The following is a 25304-nucleotide window of genomic DNA, read 5'->3' as shown; positions in this document are numbered from 1 at the left end:
GAGCTGAAGGCAGAGGCTTTAACCCACTGAGCCACCCAGGAGCCCGCTGCTGGGAATACTATGACATGCACGTGCTAGAATTAATATAACAACTCCCCATTACTGAGCATGTGGATTGTTGAAAGAGCTTTAATATTATAAACACGCCGTAGTAAATATCTTTGTTCATATATCTGTGTCTGTTATTTGATGAAGATAAATTCCTAGAAGTTGAACTTCTGGTTCAAAGTGTATGCATATTTAAATTTCTGTATTTATGACAGATTGCATTCCAGAGAGCCTGAATCAATTCACAACTCCACCAACAATATATCAAAAAACGCCTTTCACCCACTCTTGCTCGTCCTTGGAATCTCTCAGTCCAATAGGCAAATTTAATCACTTGTTTAAAAAAAACTAAAAAAAAAAATCCCTAAAGAAACTAGACTTATCAACCAGTTCTGCTCCCCCCTCCTTTTTTTTTTTGATAGTATACGTATGAACAATGAAGGGGGAACTAGGGTATTTCAAAGTGAAAGTTCCAAACCATTTAAACTAAATACAAACCATATCAATGCATCACCAACAAGGACTAAAACTGCAAAATAAGGATTTTCGGTAAACCCCAACGAACGTTTATATGGAGATCACAAAGACGAAGAAACAGCTTAGATTGTTGTCTCCGGAGATGTCTTCCCTTGAAATGTGGGTAACACCCTTGAGGCATTTCAGTAAATGGGATCTAAGGCTTCAGTAGAAGAGAATAGCAGGTTAATGACATATATATGAAGTGAGTCAGAAGGCAGGATGGTCTTAAAAACTGGATGTGCCTGAGCACATACTATATTAGAACGAAAATGAGTAAGGTGTTTGAATAGAATTGGCAGCAGTATGCTGAAACTAAAACGGATATTTATCTTCCTTAAAAACGACTCTTTCTGATGTAACCTCCTTGGCAGTGTCTTCAAGACTCTTTTCCTTGATAGGCATGATTTCGATGGATGAGATAAATAGGGGGGTAAAGAATGAGCCAACTCCCTTTGAAAAAATTATTTATAGGTGATCAGGACCAACATTTATTATTTATTGGAAGGATAAGCTCTAAAACAGTGGTTCTCAAACTGGCAGCATGAGCATCACCTGGGAATCTGTTAAAATGAAAAATTTCAGGCTCCACTCCACATGTACTGAATCCGAAACTCTGGGAGAAGGGGCCAGCACTCTGTTTTAACCAGTCTTCCTGGTGATTCTGCGGCACTGTCTCTGGGTAGTTAAATCATTAAATTATTTATCATCAATGTTTTAAAGTTTGCTTTTTTTTTTTTCAAATTACACTCAACTTCCCGAAGTTTGGAAAATGTAAAATTATAAAAAGATGATGAAAGACATGGGTTATTTAAAGACACCTTCCTAAAAAGAATGTGGTGCTTTAAGAAGAATTCTGTCTGGTATTTTGAAGTGCACGGTTCGGCAAGCGGTGGGAGACCTGCTCTACGTAAACTGAAATTGCTTCTTCTAGGTTGGGTTTTCGGGCAGTCCTTCACAGATGGTCTACATATTTCCATAATATATCTGCTATGAACTTGTTTGTCATTTGACTCATCTACATAGGCCTATCATGACAATATGTCATCTTGACCAAAGGAAGTATTTTTCTAAAAATCTCTGAAAAGAGATCAAAGTCTTTGGCACAAGGCTTTAAATAGACTGTATTATGTTATGCACATGTTGAAAACAATACTATTTTCCTGGAAAAAAAAAGATACTGTTTGAACAGTATCTTGTTAATTTGTTTCTCTGGACAGGCAGAGAAAGTTTTCCTCCAAAATGCTGTGGACAATATAAGTGCAGTTTTTAAGAAAACCGTCGAAGTGTCATCTAGAGTACCACTTCATGTCCATACCAGCAGCATACGGTAATTCAAACTGTTCCACATCCTTGTTGACATTTGGTATGGTGGTATGGTAGTCATCCTATCAGGCCAGCAGTGCTGTCTTACAGTGGTTTTAATTTGCGTTTCTCTAATGACTAATGATGCTGAACATGTTTTCCAGTGCTTATTTTGCCATTTATCTATCTTATGATCCAATCAATTATTCTTTTTTTTTAAATCTCAAAATAAATACAAGTACATTTCCATACAAAGACATGGATCCTTGCTATGGTCTGCACTGTGTCCCTCCAAATTCTTATGTTGAAGCTCTGACCCCCAGTGTGACTGTATTTGGAGATAGAGCCTATCAGGAGGTAAGAAGGGTAGAAGAGATCATATGGGTGGGGCCTTAGTACCATAGGTTAGTGCCCTTATAAGAAGAGACTGTGTAGGGCTTGTGCTAATTCCTACGCCTTCCAACAAGAAGGAGGTTATGCAAGCACGTTGGGGGATGGCAGGCATCTGTAAGCCAGGAAGAAAGGTTTTACCAGAAACCAACCATGCTGGCATGCTGATCTTGGACTGCCAGCTTTCAGAACTATGAGAAAAGTGACTGTTGTGTAAGCCACCCAGTCTGTGGCATTTTGTTATGGTGGCCTGAGCTGACTGGCATGATCCTCATAGTGGGATATGTAATATCTATATTACTGGTAACAATACAAAACTGGAAACCACACAAATGAATGGATAAATGACTTGTGGTCCACACACATTAAGGAATACTAATGAGCAATACAAGTGAATGGACTGCTGGTATATACAACAACACAGACACATCTAAGTTATGCTGAGTGAAACAGACCAGACCAGAAAAAAAAAAAAAAAAAAGAGTTGCCACTATTATGCCATTTCTATTAAAATCTAGGAAATGCAGATAATCTAGAGACAGAAAGCAGAGCTGTAGTTGCCTGGGAATGAAGTGTGATGAGTAAAGAGAAGGAAAGATTACAAAAGTACAGGAGGAAATTTTAGGGGGTGATGAATACATTTACTAGCTTGATTGTAGTTATGGTTTCATGCACACCTATGTCAAACTTATCAAACTATATACAGTTTACTGTATGCCAATTAAAGTTCAAAAAGGCTGTTTTAAAAAAAACTAACAACCTGTGGAATCTTCCTATTATCTCCAGGAAGCTCCAATTCTGTGTTAAATAGACTTTTTTGTTTTCTTTTCTCCAATCTCTGACAAAGAAATGGAAAAGAAAGTGCTTCACTCAGAAAGGGCTCTCATATGTATGGGAATTCATGGCTTTGTACTCTCTTTTGTGAGGGGCCTGGAACAGAACCTTGCCTTCACCCCAGACCCCCAGCCTTTTCATTACCATTGGAGGTAAAACAAAAACAAAACAAAACAAAGTCAAAGGACATAAAACAAGTGTCAGTGAAACTCAAAACTGGGAAACAAATGGTTATACTTGGATTTTACCTTTTGTTTTTGCAAGCACAGGTGACCCTATTGGATATTGTGGTAAAGAATGAAAACCTGTTATGAAGCCTTTCAATCACATTTGGTAATTTATCTCAGGAACATTCAGTTACAGAAAAGCTTCCAGAAGTAAAGAAGTTAAAATCCAGAATAATGCGCCAGCTCCTGTCAGGCAAAACACTGACAACACAACCCAAAGTTGGACACAGAATTTGATTAGGAATTCAAAAACCGGTTTCAATTTCACAGCAACCTTACAAGATACAATGGCGTTTGGTTCTTCACTTTAGGTGAGGTTCATACTAAACATGAGGGTTTATGTCTATTTCAATTTGGGCATTGTGCTAATTCATGTTTAGATGGGCCGGAGATAACAGGAAAGGCAGTGTCTTAGAAGGTCTTTTGTGGCAAATGATTATGGAAGGAAACTCCCTCCAAAGTTGCAAATTGTTCATTTCCATCTACTGTGCTGCGGCTGCCGGTACTTTTTTCTTTAAATATTTAAGATTTTAAGCAAATTTTGTGAGTTTTGACTAGCTACCTTATAAGTGGTAGAAGAGGGAACTCAAAACTATGAGATGCCAAAGCTCTTGCCCTTTCTAATACACAATATGAAGTGGAGAAGTTTTACCGTCAACCCTGCCCCACGTTTTCCCGCCCCTCGTCAGCTCTGACTTCCACTTGCATTGACTAGCTGCTGGTTCCCAGCTGGAGAACACAGACTGCACCTGCTCCGAAGGCCAGCGGGGCTCTGGCCTCACCGGGCGCTCAGCCTCTGCTGCTCGTGCACGGACACGAGGACCCACCAGGGGTCACTGCAGCCTCAGAGCTATTGTGCCCGCCAGTCCTGGACACGGCCCGTCGCGCGGAGGGCGTGGGACTGACTGGGAGCGCCGAACGCCAGGGTCCGAGAAGAACTGCGCCGGGTCTTCCTGGAGCCACCCTCCGGTCTCCCTGGGAAACCCACACGGCCAGCAGGGCCAGCGCTCCCGACAGCGGGGCGGCCAGGGTGCGGCGCGCGGGTTCCCGTGCGGACCTGCCCGCACCTCGCGGTTCGACCACCTCCGCTCCGCCTTCCGCCCTTAGCTGGGACCCCGCCCGGAAGGGGCGCCCCTTCCCGGCCTCTGGGCCCCCGCTGCGCTCCAGGGCTCTCTGCCGACGCCGGGGCCCAGCCCAGCAGCACCTGGGCTGCTCCCGCCCGGGGCGCCACCCCTCGCGCCGCCTGGAGAACTTTCCCGGGAGCCGCCGCGGCCTGCGCGCCCAGGGCACACCCCCATCCGCCCGCCGGCGCGTTCCCAGCTTGGGCTCCGGCTTCTCCGCCCGCCGGCGCGCCCGCAAGCCCTCCGACTCCCCACTTCTCAGAATCTCCCGGAGGAGCAGCACTCCGCCGCCACCGCAAGGCGTTCTCGGAGAGCGAGCTTGAACTTGGCTACACACAGTCCCTCACGATGAGTTCCAGGGTCCCCAGACGGGAGCCGTGCCCCGCCGAGAGCTGACTTGCGCTCGCCAGTCTCGGTAAGGAGCCCGCGGCCCTTTCCGACACTCTTCGGGCGGCTGGGTGCCCACGGGATGGGGTGGCGGCGGTAGCTGACTGAGTGACGGCCCTCGCCACTGGCCCTGCACTGGGACTGGGGCGTCGTGGATACCCCTGACACAAAGGAACGGCCGAGGACTCCCAACCCGCGGACGGGACCGGGAGCTGCGGGGTGGGGTCGGGGCTGGAAGTGCAAGCCCTCCAGGGACTCCGCTGGGGAGGGGAGGCCGAGTGTCGCGGCCGTGCTCCGGGCGGGCTGAGGCGAAGGGGACTGCACAGCTCCCAGGGGTTTTCTTCGTGTGGGGAGGGCCTCGAGCTCGCGTCCCTCCCTTTTCCTGTTTCTTGCCCCCATTGCCAGGCGACTTTTGTCGTCCCCAGGACTGCGGGAGGGGCCGCGGCGCCCCCGCCTTCGGAGGAGCCCGAGCCGCAGGATGCGCGGGGACGCGCCGCCGCCCTCCGCGCTCAGTTCCGCCGGCGCTTCCCCGGCGGCTCCCGGGCGCTGACTCCCCCGGCTTCTCCGCCCTTCTTACCTCCAGCCGGCGCCGGGCGCCTCGTCCGCGTGGCCCGGGACTCCGCCGGGAACCGGTCCTCTCGCCCCGGCCGCCGCGCGGACAATAAATTAATGCCTCGCGCCTGAGGGGAGAGGGCGGCTCGGCGCCTTGGTCGCAGCTTTCTCTCCTGACTGGAGAGACGGCCACAGCCGACATGGGCTGCTTCTGCGCTGTTCCGGAAGAATTTTACTGCGAAGTTTTGCTTCTGAATGAATCCAAGTTAACCCTCACCACCCAGCAGCAGGGCATCAAGGTAGGCGCGGGCCGGGGGCGTGTCCCGGGGGTGGGGGTGGGGGTCGGCAGCGGGGCAGGCTCGGGGGTCCGCGGCTTTGTCTGAGGGCTGTCAGGGTCTCGGCCGGTGCCTGCTCCCCGCGCGCTGGAAAGGAGCCGCAGCTGCCCCGCGCTCAGGTACAGGGTGGACGGGTCCGGGGGGGATTGACTTGGAGTGCCTTCATAAAGGGAAGTAAGTTTCGTGTCTCAGAGGGTAGTCCGCCATCCACTCTTCAGTTGCAGCCCCCAGTCCTGCAACGGAGACCAAAACTCTTCCCAGCACCGCTTTCCTCCCAGAGCATCGAAGGCCCCCGCAGCTCCAAAGAGGCGCAGAACCGAATGTGCCGGCTGCCTACAGTGTTGAAGGCACGATTTTCCCTTGGCTTTGTCGAAGGTTTTTTTTTTTTTTTTTTCCCTCTTAGGGTCATGGGGCAGTGAACATATAGTTCACTCGCTGGAACACGTTTGCCGGGTGACTGTGCCTGGGTTTGTAGTTGGGTAATGCTACGTTTGGACGGAAAATAATTTCCAGTCTCCAAGCGAACTGGTTTTATCCCCACGTTTAAGTAAACATCTCTCAGAGCGCCTCGGTACATAACTTTGCGCCCGTTTGTAGGCCATTAAAATGCAATTACTGCTATTAACCTGGAGAACCCAGGCTGTGGGAGATTGCAGAGATCCACTTCCTTAATTTTGATGAGTTCTTATGTTTATGGTTGACAACCTGCCGGACGCGCCTGCGCGCTTGTTTTGCTCTTGCTACAACGTTAACTACCCAAAGGTGGTCCGAATTCGGAGCGTTTTGTTTTATTTCTTTTTCTGCATATTTAAATGGCCGGAGCCATTTAAATAACCTTCGCAGCTGAGTCCAGTGAAGGAAGGGCTACCGCTCCTCCTCCCCATTATTTCCCCCCACTCTCCATCCCCGTAGAGCTGCCAGTGTCGTCTTTTAGTCTTGTATGTCAGAAGTTAATCCCAATGGCGCAGGCCCTCGGCATTTCCTTGTGTGAATCAGTTTTTACACAGCTTTATGTACACTGAAGTAACTGTTACGGGCCAAAAGCTTTAGCTTTGAGGTCACCATTTCTGGTGCACAGAATTCTAATTTCACAGGTGTCATTCTTAAGCAGGAGATGGGGGCAAAAGTGATCAATTAAAGCCACAAGATAAAGTTAACCCTTTCTTCCCTGGAAATTGTTTTGAACATCGTCTCCCAGGAATTATAAAAAGCAAACGTCAATCAGATTCTCATTTGGTGTTTCCCCTCAAGGCCAATAAAGGACTCCTGGAAAAGGGTGTTTCATATTTTCATACTTTATATTTCCAGCTTTTCTTTATGTTCCACTCCCTCCCTCCCCCCATGAAACCGGGGTGGGGGGATAGGGAGGACTTTCCAAGAGGATGTAGCATTCTTTGGTGTACTGTGCAAATAGGCAAAAATCACAAAACATAAATTTTTGATAATACAGAGATTCTCTTTGGCTTGGGGAAAGAAACAATTAGAAAAACATAATGGATGATCTGATACTAAAACAACAAATCTTTCTAAAGTGCACGGTCTAAAGTCATCTGGAGTGTGAGCTTCCTATTTAATCATGAAAGCCATACCCCTGTCAGCTGTGGAGCACGTACATTATTCTGTCAGGGGAGCAGCCAAGACTCGGGATCAAATGGAATAATTTTGTCAAAGAAACATGAATAAGAAAATCCTGATCCATAATTACTTTTTATAACCTGATGGTGCTTATCTTGTTTTACAAATGAATGTTGGAAATTGGTGAGTGATTTGAAGGCAATAGCAACTTTATAATGCTGTTATTTGGAGTATATGCCATTTAACTAAACGATAATTTAAGCAGGCTTTTGTTGGAAGTAATCATTTTGCAACAGGCTTGGCCTCTTTCAGTGTCACAAAAGCATGCCACAATTATTTTGATGGCCATATGTGTAACACAGATGTTGTCTGCTGAAGTTAACCACATTATCTGTAACTACCAGACTACCATTAAATGCATGTGTTAAGCACCTATCTACTTGTGGTATGTACTAAATTAAAGACATATGTGTATTTATAAATGGAATAATGCATGAATAGCGTCTCACATGTAGATGCTATTCAAATATTGAATAGATATGTGTATATTATTATTCTGTACATATTTGGCATTTTAACTCCTACTTTAGTTTGTAAATGAAATAGTCTACTAAAATGTAAATGAAATAGTCAGTAGCTACTATTATGGTGTTTTCCCCAGGATAGTACACTTGGTAACTTTTATTTTCATAATTAATGAAAATAAAATGAAAGTTAAGCATATAACATCAGTTAGCCCATTTTACTTCTGAAATTAAAATAGAAAAATCTTATTTTTCAAAAGTATTTCCTAACATTTTGAGATGACCCTTTCCACATTCTATCTCAAATGAAATGAAGATAGTTAATTTTGCATTAAAATTATTCACTTTTCGTCCCTTCCGTGGAAGCATCGATTTTACTGATAGGATTTTAGTGATTCCTAAGTATTTACTTAAGAATTTGCTTATATTATGGTTATAATAATGCATTGTGAGCTGAAAAAATTAATTGTAGTGAATTAAGGCAGAAGAAATATGAGAGAAAGTTGGGAAAACATTTTTTCTGTGTGCCATTTTGAAAAACACTTTTTAGATTTGTTTAAGCACCAAATTACAAATTGAAGTTAGTCATGAAGTGATTTTCTGCAACTTATCTAGAAGTCTTTAATCAACTAGAAAAAAAATTGATGTGTTTGCTCCCATGGAAAGCATTTCAGCCTGGAGACAATAGTTAGACATTATCTATGTCAAGATGAATAGCATTTAAATGGAAAATAATTTTCTGTTTAAAAAATAAAACACAATATATTTGTATTCATACTAATGTTATATAGAAATCTGCTTCTTAACTTGCCTTAGAGGTAACCTCACCTTGACAAGTGGGAAGTCTTTTCACATGCAGTTTATAATTTGAGCCTTATCCAAGACTTAAGAACCCAAGTTTATATAAACTGAAAGCTATTGGTTGTGTGTTGACCCCCACAATAGTTTTTAGTTGTTTGTTCTATGCTGCTATCTCTATTGTTTGTTTAAGTAAGAATTTCTGCTGTGGTTGGTCTTCTGGTTTTTGAGTAATGTTTGTTCAGGGAAACTTTTGTTATGTCCTTTGTAGTTCTTTGTGTTGGGGGAGGTAGATATCTTACTTTTTGTTCTCTGAGAAAACAAAATTTGATTGTGGCTCAAACTACTTGAATACGTTGTCAAACGATTAGCAAAAGATTTTCCAGGGGGAAAAAGAATCGCAGGGTTTGATTATAAATTTAGTCCTTAGAATTCCTGCTGCAAATGTGAACTAGATTAATAATTTCATTTCAGTGAGGTTTTTGTGCTCCGAGCACTGATGTAATAAACACTGAGGTGCTCATTTTTCCCTTGTTGTATTTGACTAAATTAATGAAACCAATATGACAGCAAGATGGAAATTCCATTAACTTTTTTAAAAGGCGTTATTTGACATACACAGTTCACACAGTTGAAGTGTGCAATTTACTCATTACCTTCTAAGTAAAGTTTCTTCCTAATCATCCTGAGGTTTCTGAGGAAATATTGTCAGTTTTGATGTTTTGATCAGAAATTTCCTAATAACCTAGAAAAGCAGTTACAAGGTGGGGTTTTAAATGATTTGCATCTCACTTACCAAGGATTGTCATTTCCAGTCCATTTGGACCGGTGAATAAAACATCTAAGAAGATTGGAACACAGTGAAAAGCACCAGTGCTTCATAAATCGTATTAAATATATATGTGGATAACTATGTCTTCTAATATCAACCTCATAAGGTATAGAGGCAGGGACTTCATAAACGTAGGTTGAAGTAAGTAACCATACACCAGCATTTCTGTCAATGTGAGGTTGGGTGTGGGACTTGATGGTTTGGTAAATTAGACGTGACTGGGATAGAAGCCTCCCTCACCAACACTGCCGCTTGTTTCAGAAATTCAAATAGGATTATCTGTTTGATTGTGGCTGTTGAAGATGGACTACTACATAAATGCTCTTTCAGATATCTTTTTGTTTTTAAAATGATCCAGAGTATTTTTTCAGCTTTGTAAAGGTATAATTAACAAATGGAATTAGATTGAATTGTACAGCATGATTTGATAGAACATAAGTTGCAGAATGATTCCCACTATTCCACCATTCAGGTAATGAACACATCCATCACCTCACATAATTACTTTCTGTTGTTGTTGAGAATACGTGAGTTCTACTCTCAGCAAATTTCAGTTCTACAATACAGCCTTATCAAGATCCTCAAACTGTAAAGTCCCCTCAATTTTGTAACTTTTTTCCTTGAAAAAAAAAAAAAGATTTAAAATACCATTTATCATCCATGGTTTGAAAGTGATTTAAAAATAATTTAAGGGAGGAACATTGTTGGCCCCATAATAGTTGTCCTTCACCAAGTGCTCATAATTTCATTGTTTTTTGGTGGACTGTACTATTTTTTTTTTTTTTTTTAGGATTTTTATTTATTTGACAGAAATCACAAGTAGGCAGAGAGGCAGGCAGAGAGAGAGGGGAAGCAGGCTCCCTGCTGAGCAGAGAGCCCGATGTGGGGCTCAATCCCAGGACCTTGGGGATCATGACCTGAGCCAAAGGCAGAGGCTTAACCCACTGAGCCATCTAGGCGCCCCTGGACTATACTTTTTTTAGCCCTGTTAATATCAGTGTTCTTGAATTCTGTAATGTTAAGCTTCAACTGACTTTGAACTAAACTTCAACTAGTGCAGAGCTTTGAGGAAGCACTGGCTGGCTCAGTCAGAGGAGCATATAACTCTTGATCTTGGTGTCACGAATTCAAGTCCCATGTTGGAAATAGAGCTTACTGGAAAAAAAAAAATTATGCAGAGCTTTTTTTTTTTTTTTTTTCTTTTGACCGTGGATATTGTCTTAGTCCATTTGGGCTGCTATAATCTGTATCACAGGCTGGGTGGCTTATAAACGAGAAATTTATTTCCCATAGTTCTGGAAGCTGAAGTCTGAGATCAGGGTGCCAGCGGAGTCAGGTGAGGGCCCTTTTCTGGGTGAAAAACTTGTATCCTCCCATCGCAGAAGGGGCTATAGAGCTTTTTTGGCCTTCTTTTATAAGACCAGTAATCTCAAAGGCCCCAACTCCTATACTCCTTGGGGTTAGGGTTCCAACATATGAATTTTAAGGGCACAATATTCTGACCATTGCAGGTGGTGATAAAGTTAAATATAAACTGTAGATATGAAAGTCTAGACTCTTTTTTCAATTAGCCACATGGATAGTGGTTATTTTTATTAAGATGCTTAGAAAGAAAATGCAAAACTCTTTGATAGTTTGTGTCCAGTTGTATCTCAGAGTTGGGCTGGGCAGTTCTTCGTTGGGAAGTTGTCCCATCCGCTGGGGGATGACCATATTCCTAGCCTCTACCCAGGAGATGGCAATAGCACCTTCTGCCCAGTCATGACAACTGTTTTTGCAACCTGTCTCCTAATAGGCAATAGGCACAAATTCGGAACTTCATTGTTCATATTAGCAGCCCGCTTGCTCTAGACCTATAGCAGTTCTGAGGCCCTACCCAGATGACTTGCTCCGTGGGCACACGGAAATGCTCAGTTGCCCAAACGTACCAGCTTCTTGTGTGTTTATGCATTGATTCTCGCCAAGTGGTGTACCCTCTTACCTTTCCCAAAGTACACACTCATTTGAACTCATCTTCTAAGACTTGAATCAAGTGTGCTATTTGCCAGGAAGCCTTCAATTCAGGCTGACCAGGCAGAGTGAAGTGCCAGCCAGGACTTCCCACACACCCTGTTCCGGCACTTCCCTTGTCGCATTGCAAGCATCATTTCTGGACACATCTGTCTCTTCCAGGAGTCTGTGAGTCCCTACCTTTGGTCCCCCAGCAGCTTGTGTGGTACGCCTCACACAGAAGATGCTTATTAACTATCATTTGAATAGAGGAACAGAAGGCGTGTTACAGCTGGAACAGGCCACATTGAAAATCTTATGGATAATGAGGTCCTTTTGCCATTTTATTTCTACTAGAAAAGCTCCTAGAATAAAGTAAACCTTGCTGTTAAAAGTCTGTTGCCAAGATACTCTGATTCTTATATTGATAATGGGTAGAAAATGAGACGGCGCGGTGGGCAGAGTGCACACAGCGCGCCCAAGAGCTGATGAGCTGCTATTCCAGAACACACGAAGCACACCCTTTTTGTATCCTAGAGGTCAGGATTAAGTCTTTCCTGTCTCTCTATTTTTAAAAAGTGTAACTTTCCCCTTACAACTTGAGAGTCTTTTGCAACAAGGACATGTTTCTAGAATGGATAATAGATCCTCACCCAGGAGTTACTTTTTCTTCCCGGTCTCCTATTCTGTAAACCATCGGAGAGGATGGTCAGTTGATTTCACAGGGTGGGTTTACACCACCAGGGACCATCTGTGTACTTTTTAATCTTGCTGTACCCCTCTGCCCCATTTTACTCTTGAAGCTGCATCAACCTCATCTGACATTGCTCTAAGGCTTAATGGCAGAGACAGTGTCAGTAAATTAAATATTATATTTTTTATGACACATAAGTTTTTCAATCCTATGCACGGGATATTTTTCCACAGACCAGTTACAGACGCAACAAGTCAGAGACTAGATTTACCATGCCCTTCCAGCTTCCCTGAGATTGGCTACTTTTGGCTGAGCTTTGTCTCCAATATTTTAGCCGCAAGTTTAGCTCATATGTAATGCTCCTCATCAAGCCTGCTTTGGGATGCGAAGAGTGATCGCCATTTTCTTCTGCCTCACAAGATTTGTTTATAATAAGTTTCTTATATGAAAATTAACCAAGCATCCATCATTACTCGTTTAGGTATAGCCTAGGTGTGCTAAGGTCAGGAACCAGCCAATTTTGGTTTGTGACTCAAAGCGCCTGTAACTAGACTTTGGTGAGTCTAAGATACCATTCTAAAACATGTAAATGGCATTCCTTTGTCCTCTGAGCCATGTATGTAGTTCCTGTTTTTTTATTTTTTTTATTTTTTTAAAGATTTTATTTGTCAGAGAGAGAGAGCGAGCGAGAACGAGCACAGGCAGACAGAGTGGAAGGCAGAGTCAGAGGGAGAAGCAGGCTCCCTGTGGAGCAAGGAGCCTGATGTGGGACTCGATCAGGATCATGACCTGAGCTGAAGGCAGCTGCTTAACCAACTGAGCCACCCAGGCGTCCCGTTTCTGTTTTTTTAAGTGGAACGGTCACTGTTCCTTAGTGCTGCTTATTTGCACATTACTCTGTAACTAAACCCTTTGCTAGGAGATTCCCCAAAGGCTGAGATGGCTCCCCAAGAGGTTTTCCGAATAATCACTGAAGACGTGAAAGGGCCTGGTAGTGGTTTCCAAATGTGTGAGAACTTTGTTTTCAAGGGTATTGACATAACAGGAGGAGGTTAGGATAAGAGAGCCGCGGGCAGGCAAGAAAAAGCAAGAAGTGCTGAGTGCTGACCCCCATGGACCATAACCAAAAGGGCAGGTGGTGGGGGAGGACTTAGCTGACCGAGACGGACCAGAGAACAAAATGTAGCAACAGATGGCTTAGAAATGACCCATCTAAGCACATGAGAAAGCATAATTAATGCCAGGGGTTACCAACTTTGTGGGGGTGGTGTCCCAGAAGTTGGGTAGAAAGTACCTTGCTCAGAATGCCGCTTTTCCATACAGTGACGCAAGTGACAGTCAGGATCCGGAGCTAGCCCACAAAGACCATTGGAATTTTTAAACCATTCAGGTCTCACCTTGTTCTTCATTCTGAGCGAGTCTGAGAGGCAATCTTAGAGCCTTTGTCACCTTAATTGTCACTCAACAAATTGTTTTTTCTCCACCATTTTCACTGTTCCCAATTTAGTCCTGGCCCTCGTGTGTCACACCTGAACTAGCATTCTAACCTGGGTGCTGTGTGGTTACCTTCAGCCTCTCCCTTCTCCCCACTCCTGCCCTGTGTTCAAACCCTGCTCTGCCCTGTGACTGACCAAGTGACTCTTTCCTGGGATGGGCTCCATTTCCTCATCTGTAAGCTGGGGGGCATGATGGCTGCTGCAGGATGACTGTAGGAATTTGAGCACATAGGATCAAAAGTTGCCCCATAAATGATAGTTATATATGATCTATTATTTCCTAATAAATAATAAATTTCTGAGTTCTGGTTTGCGATATCTTCCCTTCCAGTCCTGCTTAAAGAGATGCTGGCTGTCTGAGAGGTGTGGGTGGCCAGTCACTCACCCTCTTAGAGTCTGCTTCCTCATCTGTAAAATTAGGGTGAGGCTCTCCACTTTATTCTGAGGTGCTGCATGTGAAGCCCTTAGCTCTATGCCTATTTTTTATTGAATTGTCTCAGCACCATTATAAAAAATCAGTTGACAACTGGGGCACCTGGGTGGCTGAGTCGATTAGGCATCTGCCTTCAGCTCAGGTTGTGATCCCAGGGTCCTGAGATTGAGCCCCGGGTCAGGGTCCTTGCCCAAGATGGAGTCTGCTTCTCTCTTCCCTCTGCCCTTCCCTCCCACTTATACACACACTCTCTCTCTCAAATAAAATCTTTTAAAAAATTGACAATAAATGTGAAGATTAACTTCTGCATTGTCAGTTCAATTCCATTGATATACATGCCTATTTTTATGTGTCCTATTTATTTTTATTAGTTCCTTGGCAAGGTAGTAGGTGTTTGTCATTTAGCAAAGAAACACTCCCAGTTAAAATAAATTTGGTATGTAATATTATGGGAAAAAAATCCTATAAATGTCGTCGGGGCAGTAAAACGTTGTTTGTTTTATCTACTGTCAACTCTTCAAGAACCTAGAAGGGTGTCAGGCACCTGGTGGTGCTCAGTATTTGTCATACCTGAAGGACTGATAGAAGGATTGTGTTAGTGAAGTTGTTGCTGCTGCTTTTGTAACTTGAAACTTGGTTGAATATTTAGATTTCCAAAAAACTGTTCTGTGCAGCCTTTGACTGTTGCTGCTTACATTGTGTATAAAGGATTTGCTTTTGATTCTTGTTTACTCTTTCTGTAAACACTAGGTAGAAGACCAGGAAAAGGACATTTGCATGTTTCATGAATAATTTTGTTAGTTTTGATACGTGAAGGTGTAGCATGTTAGATAAATTAATTTTTAAATAGGTGTGTGGTTTTTATCTATTCCCTTGAAACATACTGAGAAATTGCTAGAGATTTGTCCTGAGAAGTGCGCTACATATGGAAAATAACACAGATGGCTAGAGGACCACTTGTGAACACCATCCCTCTCCCTTGGGGCCTTCCTTTTAACCTGGAACTCCTAGGATTCCTAGCAGAATCGAAGGTTCAAGCCTAGGAAGCAGCTACGGCTGTATGGAATTGGACTAACACCCCTTGACTGAGGACAGTTGTAACAAATCTTAGTGGTACTGAAACTGGTGTCATGTAAACTTTGCAGTTTTGTCTGGGTCACACGATTTGCAAGTTAGTAATATTCAAACCTTTGAAAAATCCCAGTGGAAATGCAGGCTATGGGCAGTTCCCTCTGTGAAGAAAGTCTCAGATGTCTAGAATCTGGATAATGCCATAGCAGGACAGAATCTTCCATACAAACTCGTTTCTACTTGTCATGGCTTTTTCCTGCCAGCCACTCATTCTTTTGCCATCTGATTCTCTATACCAAACCTGTGTGGTCACATGGCCTCACTTGATGCAGCCCCAAGATGCTGTCAGTATATGCCACAGACACCAGGGGGAGGATGTCATTATGTCATTATGTGAATTACAGCAGACTGGATCTCACTTATAATAGAGTTAGACCTGGCGTGGACATTCAGAATTGTCTTATCCTGTCCTCTCATTCTGTAAGTGAGGGACTCCAGTGAAGGGCAGTGATTTCCTAGAGCCCAACAAAGAGTCCTTAGAATCCTGTTTCTCGGTTTCCCATCTGGTCCTTTTCTCAGTGCTCATCCATCCCTGGTTTCTTGGCTGCACGCAAGAGAGGAAGGGCTGGGAGCCGATTATAAAGGAAGAGGTCAGAACTGATTGAAAATCGCTTAGGTTTACTGCCAATCCACCTCCTCCCAGGTTCCAACCCCCTCTCTACCCACCTCCCTCCTCCTCAAATCAAATCTTGATAGGGCTACGATTTGGCCTGATTTCCCTTAGAATGTGGATTTGTGGCACTCTTTTCAGGGAGATCGTATGTGGGAGAGACCCTTTTGTCTCAAGGAATCTTATTTTTTTCCAGAGAGACACTTACCACATTGCATTTTAATTTTTTGGCTTTAAAAGAAACACTTATTTATCCAAAAGGTCTGGAGTTCTTCCTTGCCTTTATTTTGTAAAGCTTCTATGCTGAGTTCTTACAGCTCTGTTCTGAATATCTCTTCAGGAAAGAAAATTAAAAACTGATTAGTGACCCTTTTTCCTGCCCGAGGGAGGGTGCAAGGGAGGAGAGCAGAAAGGTAAAATTGCTCTTTCGTTGAAAGGTTTCAGATGGGCCAATCGTCAGGAGGCTAATAGATCTTTTCCCTTGATAATGATTATTTCATGTGTCTGCAGCTGTTTACAAGGGCACTTGGAGGATGTGCAAATTTTCCAGAATTCCTCAGAGAGCCAGCTTCCCCCCCGCCCCTTCCCCTTTCAGACACTGTTTTTACATCATGTTCTGGGGGCAGTTAATTGAAGATAAATAGGTTTTTGAGTGTGAGAGTATATGGGGGTCTGGACCAGTACCGTGTATCTGTAGTTGTTGGTATGGCTTTGTGAACTCAATCCTACAAGAATGTATTCCGAGCTTGCTGTGTACCCCATAGCGTCCAGGATTTCTGGCATTGAGTATAAAATAGAGGGAGGACTCTTGCCTGTAACAAGTTTAATTTTGAGCTGGAAAGCTGAACATTAACGTATAAAACAATAGACCGAAGTCAAGACCATTTATAACCAAGTAATAAGTTGTTATGTGGTGGGTATTCTAAGAGGTAAATAAATTATTCTAAGAAATGATTCTAATATGCCAAGGTGGGGTTAATAAAAAGAGGTGTTTTAGAAAAAGTGAACACAGCTCACAGTGCCTTATCAGAAACTCTTGGGGCCAGGTGTGTTTCAAGATTTGAAATTTTTCAGATGCCAGCAAGGTGATACAGAACATATACCATGTGTTATGCGTCACCCCTGGGCAGGTCGGCGGCAGTACATCATGAAATAAGCACCTTAACCTTGGAGCAGCTTGTTGTCTGGATCTTCACAACAAGTGTGTGTGTATGTAGGGGGTGACCATTGAGATGGTAAGTCTTATGCCAACGGATAGCAGATTTTGTCCCTGTGTTGGTTACCTATTGCTGTGTGGTGTATTCCATCCAAAAGTCAGCAGCTTAAAGAACAAATGTGTATCATCTACAGATTCTGTAGATCTGGAATCCAGGAGCAGCTTAGCTGAATGATTCTAGTTCAGTGTCTCCAATGGGGTGGGACTCAAGCTGTGAGTGAGGCATCAGTCACCTGGGGTGGTGGAGCTGTTTCTAGGCTCACTTATGTGCATGTGGCAGCCGTCTGTTGGTTGTGAGTGTTCTTAATAGCGTGGTGGCTGGCTTCCCTCCAAGGCAGGTGATTGTAGAGAGAGAGAAAGCCCAGGGTAGAAGCCACCATCTTTTTAACCTCTTCTTACTTCTGCGATATTCTGTTGGTCACACCAGCCCACCTTGGTCTGAGAGGAGACTATATAAGAGTGTGAGTATTGTGAAGCAGAGGTCCCTGGGAGCCATCTTGAAGGTGGACTGCCGCAGTCATTAACCCAGTTTTGGCATGCAACTTAAGATAAAGCTCAGAGTTGTCATATCTTCTTGGGTGTTGGATTGTGGAAGAGTGTTGTCTTACATAGACTTTGGTCTCCTCAAAGTGATGACATGTGAAGATAGACTGTGTCTCCTGAAGCCAGTCCAGGGTGGCAAGGTAGCGTGAACACAGAGGAATGAATTTGGTGGAGGAAGAGGAAGAGGGTCTAAGAATACTCAGACCCAGTCTACCATGTGCCAGGCACTGCACTCCATACTGGGGATAAAAGGGTGAATGAGACATAATTATAACCATGTGGATCTAGAAGTATGCTTTGAGAAATCTAGAGTTTTACTTTGAGAAATAATCTGTGCTTGATGAAAATACTTGTATTGACTATCTCCAATTTAAAAAAGGCAGCCTGTGTTGTGGGAGAAAGGAGAGAATACAGACTTAGAAAATCTGGATTCCTGTTCTAGCTCTTTCATGTCCTGGTTTGGAAAAGTCAGTATTTTGGAGCCTTCCTTCTTCATTTGTCAAATTAAACTGATGCTATGTTATTCCATCAATATCACAGGCATTGTGAAGCTCAAAGGAGATAATGGCTGAAAAAACTCTTACAAAATCCTGAAGTGCTATGAAGTATTAATAATTATTATCTTGTGACTCTCACATTTACTAAATGGTGACCTGTGCAAGTTATTTAACTCTGTACCTCAGTTTCATCATCAGTGAAATGAAGATAATAATACCACCCACTTCATAGTTGGCTATGGGGTGTGAATGAAATAATACATATAAGTGCTCAGAATAGTGACTAGCGCCTAACATGAAAAATAGCCAATAAATATTAGCTGTTATTGTTATGTAGCCATACAGTGCAAAACCTAATGGGAGATTAAAAAGGAGTGAAATGATGAGTTAGAATGTCTTTAGACAGTTCTAAACAATGAGCCAAATTATAGTTTCCCTGTAATTTGGGAAATAATAATTTGTAATAAGGCTTTTTATTATTTGTATCTGCATTTACTGACTGGAAAAACTGATTAATGGGGTTGGACAGAGATCACTTTGAAAACATCTACCAGCTTCCTCCCCACCTCCTTTCTCTTTTTGATGTTGACCTTGGTGTGCAGCTTTTCAGACTTTTGAAGGTCAGAGCTGAAAATAAATCCCTTTGCATTAATAGTAATGTAGTATCCATTTGCCTACCCAAGCATAAAGAGGTGAGTTCAATTTAGATAATCTTGATCACTTGATGAAGATGTGTTTTAAGAGTGAAGCTTTGGCTTGGAAATCTGGCAGGATTTACTCATTAAAATTCCTTGTAGGACTAAAATTATCATCAAAAATGAAGACTTGCGATTTTTTGGTTAATTTCAGTGATGATGACATTGAGTTTATTATGATTTAGCTTTTGTAAGATTCTGAATTGCCTTATTTTGAGGATCATGAGAACTTCAATAAATCATTATTTTCTAGAATCTTTTGTCCCAGAAACCCTGAAGAACTTTTCCTTAGACTGCCTCTAAGCCATTACATGCACCCAGGAGAGAAGGCTGTGACAGTGTCATGGAAACATCGGAATTGACACAGGCGTGACAGTGACTCCCAGAGCATGGCTGTAAAGGACACGACCCCTAGGCTTACAGCAGATCAATCCCCTTAGGTTGCAAATAGCCTGTGAATCATGGTGAAGAAACTGGGGAACTTATGTTTATAGGCTAAAAATCCTTAGTTTTCCTCCCGCTCGAAAATGCTGAGCCACATGTGTGCACATACTTCTGCCAGAAAGAAAAAGATAAGTGACCTAATGTTTTTTAGGAAATATTTAATTAACTTATTTATTTGATAGAGGGAGAGAGTGAGAGAGGGAAAAGCAGGCTCCCCGCTGAGCAGGGAGCCTGACGTGGGGCTCGATCCCAGGACCCCAAGATCATGGCCTGACCTGAAGGCAGATGATTAACCCATTGAGCTGTTCAGGTTCCCCTGACCTAAGGTTCAAGTATGATTTTAATATTTGGGCCCCCTGTGTTTGAGCAGTGTTGATGCCCTGAAACAGTATTTTTCAAAGTATGAAAATCAGGGCTCCTAAAAACAGTTGTGCATATTCAATAGGATGTACCTCATTTTAGTCAAAAAAGGATTTTTCTGAAAACTTTCCTTGCAAATTCATTCATGTTTTAAAATGCTTCCCAAATGCAAACAAACAAACAAACAAATAAATAAAATGCTTCCCATCTGGAGTCATTGAAAAGTTGAAAATGACAAAGATTTTCTTCCCCCTTAGGGAGAGGGTGGTGATTTTATGTGTTAAATTGCTTACAGTTTCTTGGGTCTTCCATGGGCTTTTTTCCCTTGCTACTGTCCCTGCTGAGCTGACCAAAGCCTTCTCCCCAGCAAGGGGTGCTGTTGTTTTCAGCACAAAGTGGCAGGTCAGTGTACCTTGGGTTTTAGCAGTATATGTTTCCACCTTTGTCCTCAAATGGTTAGATAATTTTGTGCTTTCTGCCTGAGGCTGGTGTAGCAAAGTGACAACAAAATGTACCATATCCCCTCATGCTTAATGAATTCTACTCCTTTGAGTGGAATCCATGGCTTATTAGACAAGTCAGGTTATTTTCTAAAGTATTTTCAACCAAAAATGATGAGCTCCGATGGCTTAAGCTGACTGGTGTATTTTGAGTCTTGTTGCATGTTTGTCAAAGAGCTTGGCTCTCATTTTTGGCTAATCTCTTCTCCATGGAAGATGCATTGATACTACTTGGGTCAGTTTTGCTGTATTCTTGTATTCAATTCTTAGTGCAGAAAAAGGAGTAAGAGCCAGTAAGAACCCAAATAGTTGGAAACATCTGTAATTTTTTATAGTGCTTACTGATAGATTTTACACGTCCTCTTAAATCGAAATTTTTGGGCTGAGGATGTAGTATACACAGTCCACACGCACGTTCGCTAGTACGTGATTCTGGTATTTCTGGCTGTGGCAGTGCATGCAGGGGTAACATTTAAAAAAACATTCTTTAAAATTAATGAGACTGAGAAATCGTCTCCTCTTATGCAGGAACTGTTCATTCTTAATGGAGTAAAGGATGGGAAAGGATCCTACAGATCCTGGGTAGTGAGTATGTTAAATGTGTGTTCGATACAAACATTTGAACATTAGAATAAATAGCTCAGTTACCTTCTAGCTCTGCAAGTCTGATGGGTTGTGTCTGGAATGGCTTTGGTGACAGGTGCTGGTTTTCAAGCCTGGAGGTTGTGTCTGTGGATTATCTAGTCCTGAGCTACAATCAACTTTTCATTGCTCAGGCTTCACAGATTACTGTTGCTTTTTCAGTTCTCCTCCTAGAGTGGACAGGACCCAGGAAAATCAGTTAAATTTCTTGTTTTCAACAATTTGGATGATTGATTTGGTAGGGGAAGGAGAATGAAGCAGTTTGTTTTTTCTCAGATTCATGAGCATTTGCATTTTTTCATGACTCCTTTATTTCCTGGATTTTATAATTTTCTTCTTCAAGGCTGCTTCCTAGAGTAAGACCATATGCAGTTAAAGATTACCCATAAGAAAATGTGAGCCAGTCAATTCCATTGAAGTTTTAATAGTACTTCCCATGTACCCAGATGTTTTATAAATTCTGTAATGTCTGACACCTAGTGGTGTCCAGTAAAGGCTAAGAACCTTCCCTTCCAGCCAGTTGTGGGGGATATAGAATGAACATACGTGAGATTGTAAGAGAACAGTTAAATCTAGACAAGGATGGAAAGTGTGATGTCGCCGTAGGAAGCATGGTCTCGTGGAGAAGTGTGTCTCAAATTTGACTTACAAGGCTAAGTGTGCTTTAGATGCACAGAAAGTAGGGGTTCTCCAGTGGAACTCCTGAGATAGTGAGGAGGCTGGCCGATCCTGGAGGTAAAGGGGAAAATCGCATTACATTCAGTTGGTGTTACTTGTTAAGAGAAGAACCTGAAAACCGTGACAGGGAGTGAAGACCTGATGTGTGATTAAGTCAGAACAGAGGAGAGTCCTGGCGGGATTTTAGGAAGGTGGTGAGCTGGTGGGTCACTACTGCTGTAGGTGGGATTGAAGCGCGAAGAGCGTGGGGTTTGGGAAGGTAGTAGTGGTGAGGTGATCAGAGCTGGGCTGTGACCTTGGAGTAGAGTAGAAGAAAAACCGACTACGTAATTTTGGACACTGATTGAACAAATATATTTTGAGAAACTTCTAGGTATCTGGCACTGTGCTGGGCCTGGGTTGGGGTGGTGAGGAGCACTGACACCGCCCCTCCCAGCCTGGAGCTTCCAGCTTCGTGGGGGAGCAGGAGTGTGAGTGCATAGGTGTGGGGAGGAAATGGCAGTGGTGATAGGAGACTATGGTTGGGTTGAATGGTGGTGATGTGGGAGGGGAAGTTCGAGGCAGAGGGAACAGCTTGTGCAAAGGTCCTAGAGCAGGGATGGAAAGAATCCTGTATGGTTGGAGTGCTGTCAGGGGATAAGTGAAATTGCTGGTGGTATTTACCACCACAAGTGAGGGAGGGTCTAGAGAAGAATGTTGGTGGAAACTGGTAGTTTGGAAGGTTTGATTTGAGTGGGGGCATGGGAGTACCTGGTGGGGGAGGTGGGAAGATGATGGATTTAGAATCTGTTACTTTTCCAGTTGTCTGTAGGTGGGATCTGCCTACTAAGGGTCATTCCCTAGAATAGCTGATTTCCCTAATTATGACTCTGCCTTTAGCTGGTGCCTTGTTGAATGTAACCTAGTTGAGATCAAGTCACAGCAGTTTTACTTAAGTGTGCTCATGAAAGGGTATCCATTTTCTAGAGAAACATGCCCTCAAAATAATATTGTTTAGTTTTGGTTGGCCACTTTAATGAAAGGTGTCAGGTTTATCTTCTTAAGAGAATTCTTAAAAGACAGATATGATTGATCTTAAGTATTCTGAGTTCTCAGACTTTAGAGTAATGAAGTTGTCAGAAATGAAGTCTATTTGTTTCTCAAACATATAACCTGTTTCTGCTTTGGAGCCTCTGTACCTGCTGTTTCTTCTGCCTGGAATGCTCTTCTCCCCAAACCTCACATGGCTTACTCTCACCCCTTCTGGTCTCTGCTCAAATATCTCCTTTCTGAGGTCTTCCCTGACCTTCTGAACTCACTTCCCCTGAGTCTTTTCTGTTCTATTTTTCTTGATCATACCTACCGCCTTCTACCATACCGTATGATTTACTTTCTGGTTTTGGTTGTTACCTGTCTTCACTAGAATGTGTGCTTTGTAAGGTCAAGGATTTTTTTTTTTTTTTTTTTTATATATCGAGAGGTTTCCTTAGCACCTACTACAGTGTCTGGCACATAGGGGGCTTGCAGTAAATATTGAATAAACTTCTTTTTAATGTGGGCTAAGCTCCTTTTTCTGACTGGCTGTAATCAAGGTATACTGTTCTACCTCGTCTGTTCCCTTCCTTCCTCCCTCTTTCCTTCCTTCTTCTCTTTCTTTCTCTTTTTCTTTCTTCCTCTCTCTCTCTTTCTTTCCAGGATAGGTTCCTCTTAGCTTCTTTCTTCTAGAAAACATCCCGACAGTAGAAGGTGGGGTAGGAGAGGTCTCTCTGAGGCACCGAATGAGCCAGCCAGCACCTCAAAGCCCATACTTTAAAGCCCATATACATTTCACTCAAAACATAATAACTTAAATCAACAGTTGGATTTTATGAACACACACACACACACAGTTAGTTGATCTGATTTCTGAGTCTATGGAAAGACAGGCATACTGGAAGGACTGTACATGAAAGAGAGCCCAACTTCTAAAAATGTACTTATTTGGGGGCCATTAATTATAGAGGATGATAGACCTTCCCTTTTATTAATTCCTGAGGATAGAGATTGGGCAGCCTTAGGAAAAAGAAAGGAAAAGCCATTTGGTTATAAAAGGATTCCTCTTGTCTTCCCGTATTGGAAAAAAAAGAAGTTTGATTTTTTCATACTAAGTAATTATCCCTATACAGTGAATGGGTTGGACTAAGTAATCTCTAGAACCAGCTTCCTTTTTGAAAGCTGTATGATCCTGTTCTGTTCAGATGTTCTGCTCTGGCCAGTTTGTTTTTTACACCATTGTATGAACATGCCATGTGTATTCCTCAGCTTACTGGCCTAGCTTACTTTGTCTCCAGCCTGAGTGCTCTAGAAGAGGGATTTCTACATCCAAGTGCTTGGAGATTTTGGAGGCTCTTGTTTTATAGAACCAAATATATATATATTTTCCTTAGATAGGCTGCTCTGTAGAACAATGGTTCATGCTTTGGTTATTGAGTTAGGAGAGCTTTTGTCAAATCCTGTTTCTGCCACTTACCAGCTATGATGAGAGTGTACTTAATTCCAGTACCTTCATTTCTTTCCTGCCTTCCTTGTACAGTCATTATGAAGATTAACTGAGACACTGTGTGAGATAATAAAATGCTTGTTGTTTGAAGCTGGTAAGTTTTGGGGTAATATGTTACACGGCAGTGGGGCCTCATAGTTGTCTTCTCATGTCCCATAGATGTCTGATATTGTTTAAAACTGAAATAAAAACTCAATATGACTTTCTAAAACACCAAGTGTGTATCTAGAAGAAACTGTTTATTGAGGCAATATAGTAAAAATAAGAAAATACAGGGGCACCTGGGTGGCTCAGTGGGTTAAAGCCTCTGCCTTCAGCTCAGGTCATGATCCCAGGGTCCTGGGATCGAGCCCCACATTGGGAGCCTGCTTCTCTCTCTCTCTCTGCCTGCCTCTCTGCCTACTTGTGATCTCTGTCTGTCAAATAAATAAATAAAATCTTTAAAAAAAATAAGAAAATACAGACAACATATAAAAGTGTGCAATGGTTTCCTAGCAGCGGCATTTTTTCATATTGTTTCAGCATTGAGAGAGGCAGAATTCATTTATCAGAGCTTAGTTATAAGATTTGATGTCAGACAGACCTAGTTTTGCATCTTGACTCCCTCTTCTCCTTACTGTGTAAAACTGGACTAAAAGCTTAGCCACTGACTTTCCTTCAGTTTCCTCTGTGAAGCAGTGGTGGTTTATCACCTAATACCAATTCCAGCGTTGTTCTGAGGATCAAATGTGATCATACTTATGACATTAAATGCTTATTACACAATGTCAGTATTTTAAAGTCCGTTAGGTTTTTAAAAATTTTATTTTTAAATTCAGTTTAATTAATGTGTACTGTATTATTAGTTTCAGAGGTGGAAATAAGTGATTCATCAGTTGCATTACAATACCCAGTGCTCATTACTTCAAGTACCCTCCTTAATGCCCATCACCCAGTTACCCCATCCCCCATCCACCTCCCCTCCAACAACCCTCAGTTAGTTCCCTATAGTTAAGAGTCTCTTATAGTTTGCCTTCCTCTCTGTTTTTATCTTATTTTATTTTTTCTTCCCTTCCCTTAGGTTCCTTTGTTTTGTTTCTTAAATTCCACATATGAGTGAAATCATATGGTAATTGTCTTTCTCTGACTGACTTATTTTGCTTATTATAATACCCCCTAGTTTCATCCATGTCATTGCAAATGTCAAGATTTCATTCTTTTGATGGCTGAGTAATGTTTCATTGTGGGTATATCCGTCTGTGTATGTGTGTGTACATATATTTATCTGTTAGAGGACATTTGGACTCTTTCCATATTTTAGCTATTTTGGACATTGCTACTATAAACATTGGGGTGCATGTGCTCCTTTGAATAACTGTGTTTATATCCTTTGGATAAATATGTAGTCGTGTGGGGTTCCTGGGTGACTCAGTGG

General features: G+C 42.5%; 2 protein-coding genes across 2 annotated transcripts in view; one reads left to right on the top strand and one right to left on the bottom strand.

The window, feature by feature from the left end:
• Positions 1-4628, bottom strand: part of LOC132027613 (uncharacterized) — a 44654-nt gene extending 40026 nt beyond the window's left edge. Inside the window, 2 exon segments of the mRNA XM_059416393.1 lie at positions 4148-4462; positions 4465-4628. Of these exon segments, the coding sequence (XP_059272376.1) occupies positions 4148-4462; positions 4465-4618 (469 nt within the window). The 5' untranslated portion in view covers positions 4619-4628.
• An 8-nt stretch (positions 4629-4636) lies between these two features.
• Positions 4637-25304, top strand: part of EPB41L4A (erythrocyte membrane protein band 4.1 like 4A) — a 257332-nt gene continuing 236664 nt past the window's right edge. Inside the window, exons 1-2 of the mRNA XM_059418364.1 lie at positions 4637-4856; positions 5254-5679. Of these exons, the coding sequence (XP_059274347.1) occupies positions 5581-5679 (99 nt within the window). The 5' untranslated portion in view covers positions 4637-4856; positions 5254-5580. The remainder of the gene's footprint in view (positions 4857-5253; positions 5680-25304) is intronic.

This window comes from Mustela nigripes, chromosome 12 (assembly GCF_022355385.1).
Source record: "Mustela nigripes isolate SB6536 chromosome 12, MUSNIG.SB6536, whole genome shotgun sequence".
Classification (NCBI taxonomy): Eukaryota; Metazoa; Chordata; class Mammalia; order Carnivora; family Mustelidae; genus Mustela; species Mustela nigripes.
Note: the sequence above shows the minus strand (reverse complement) of the source record. Positions and strands in the feature narration are given on the sequence as shown.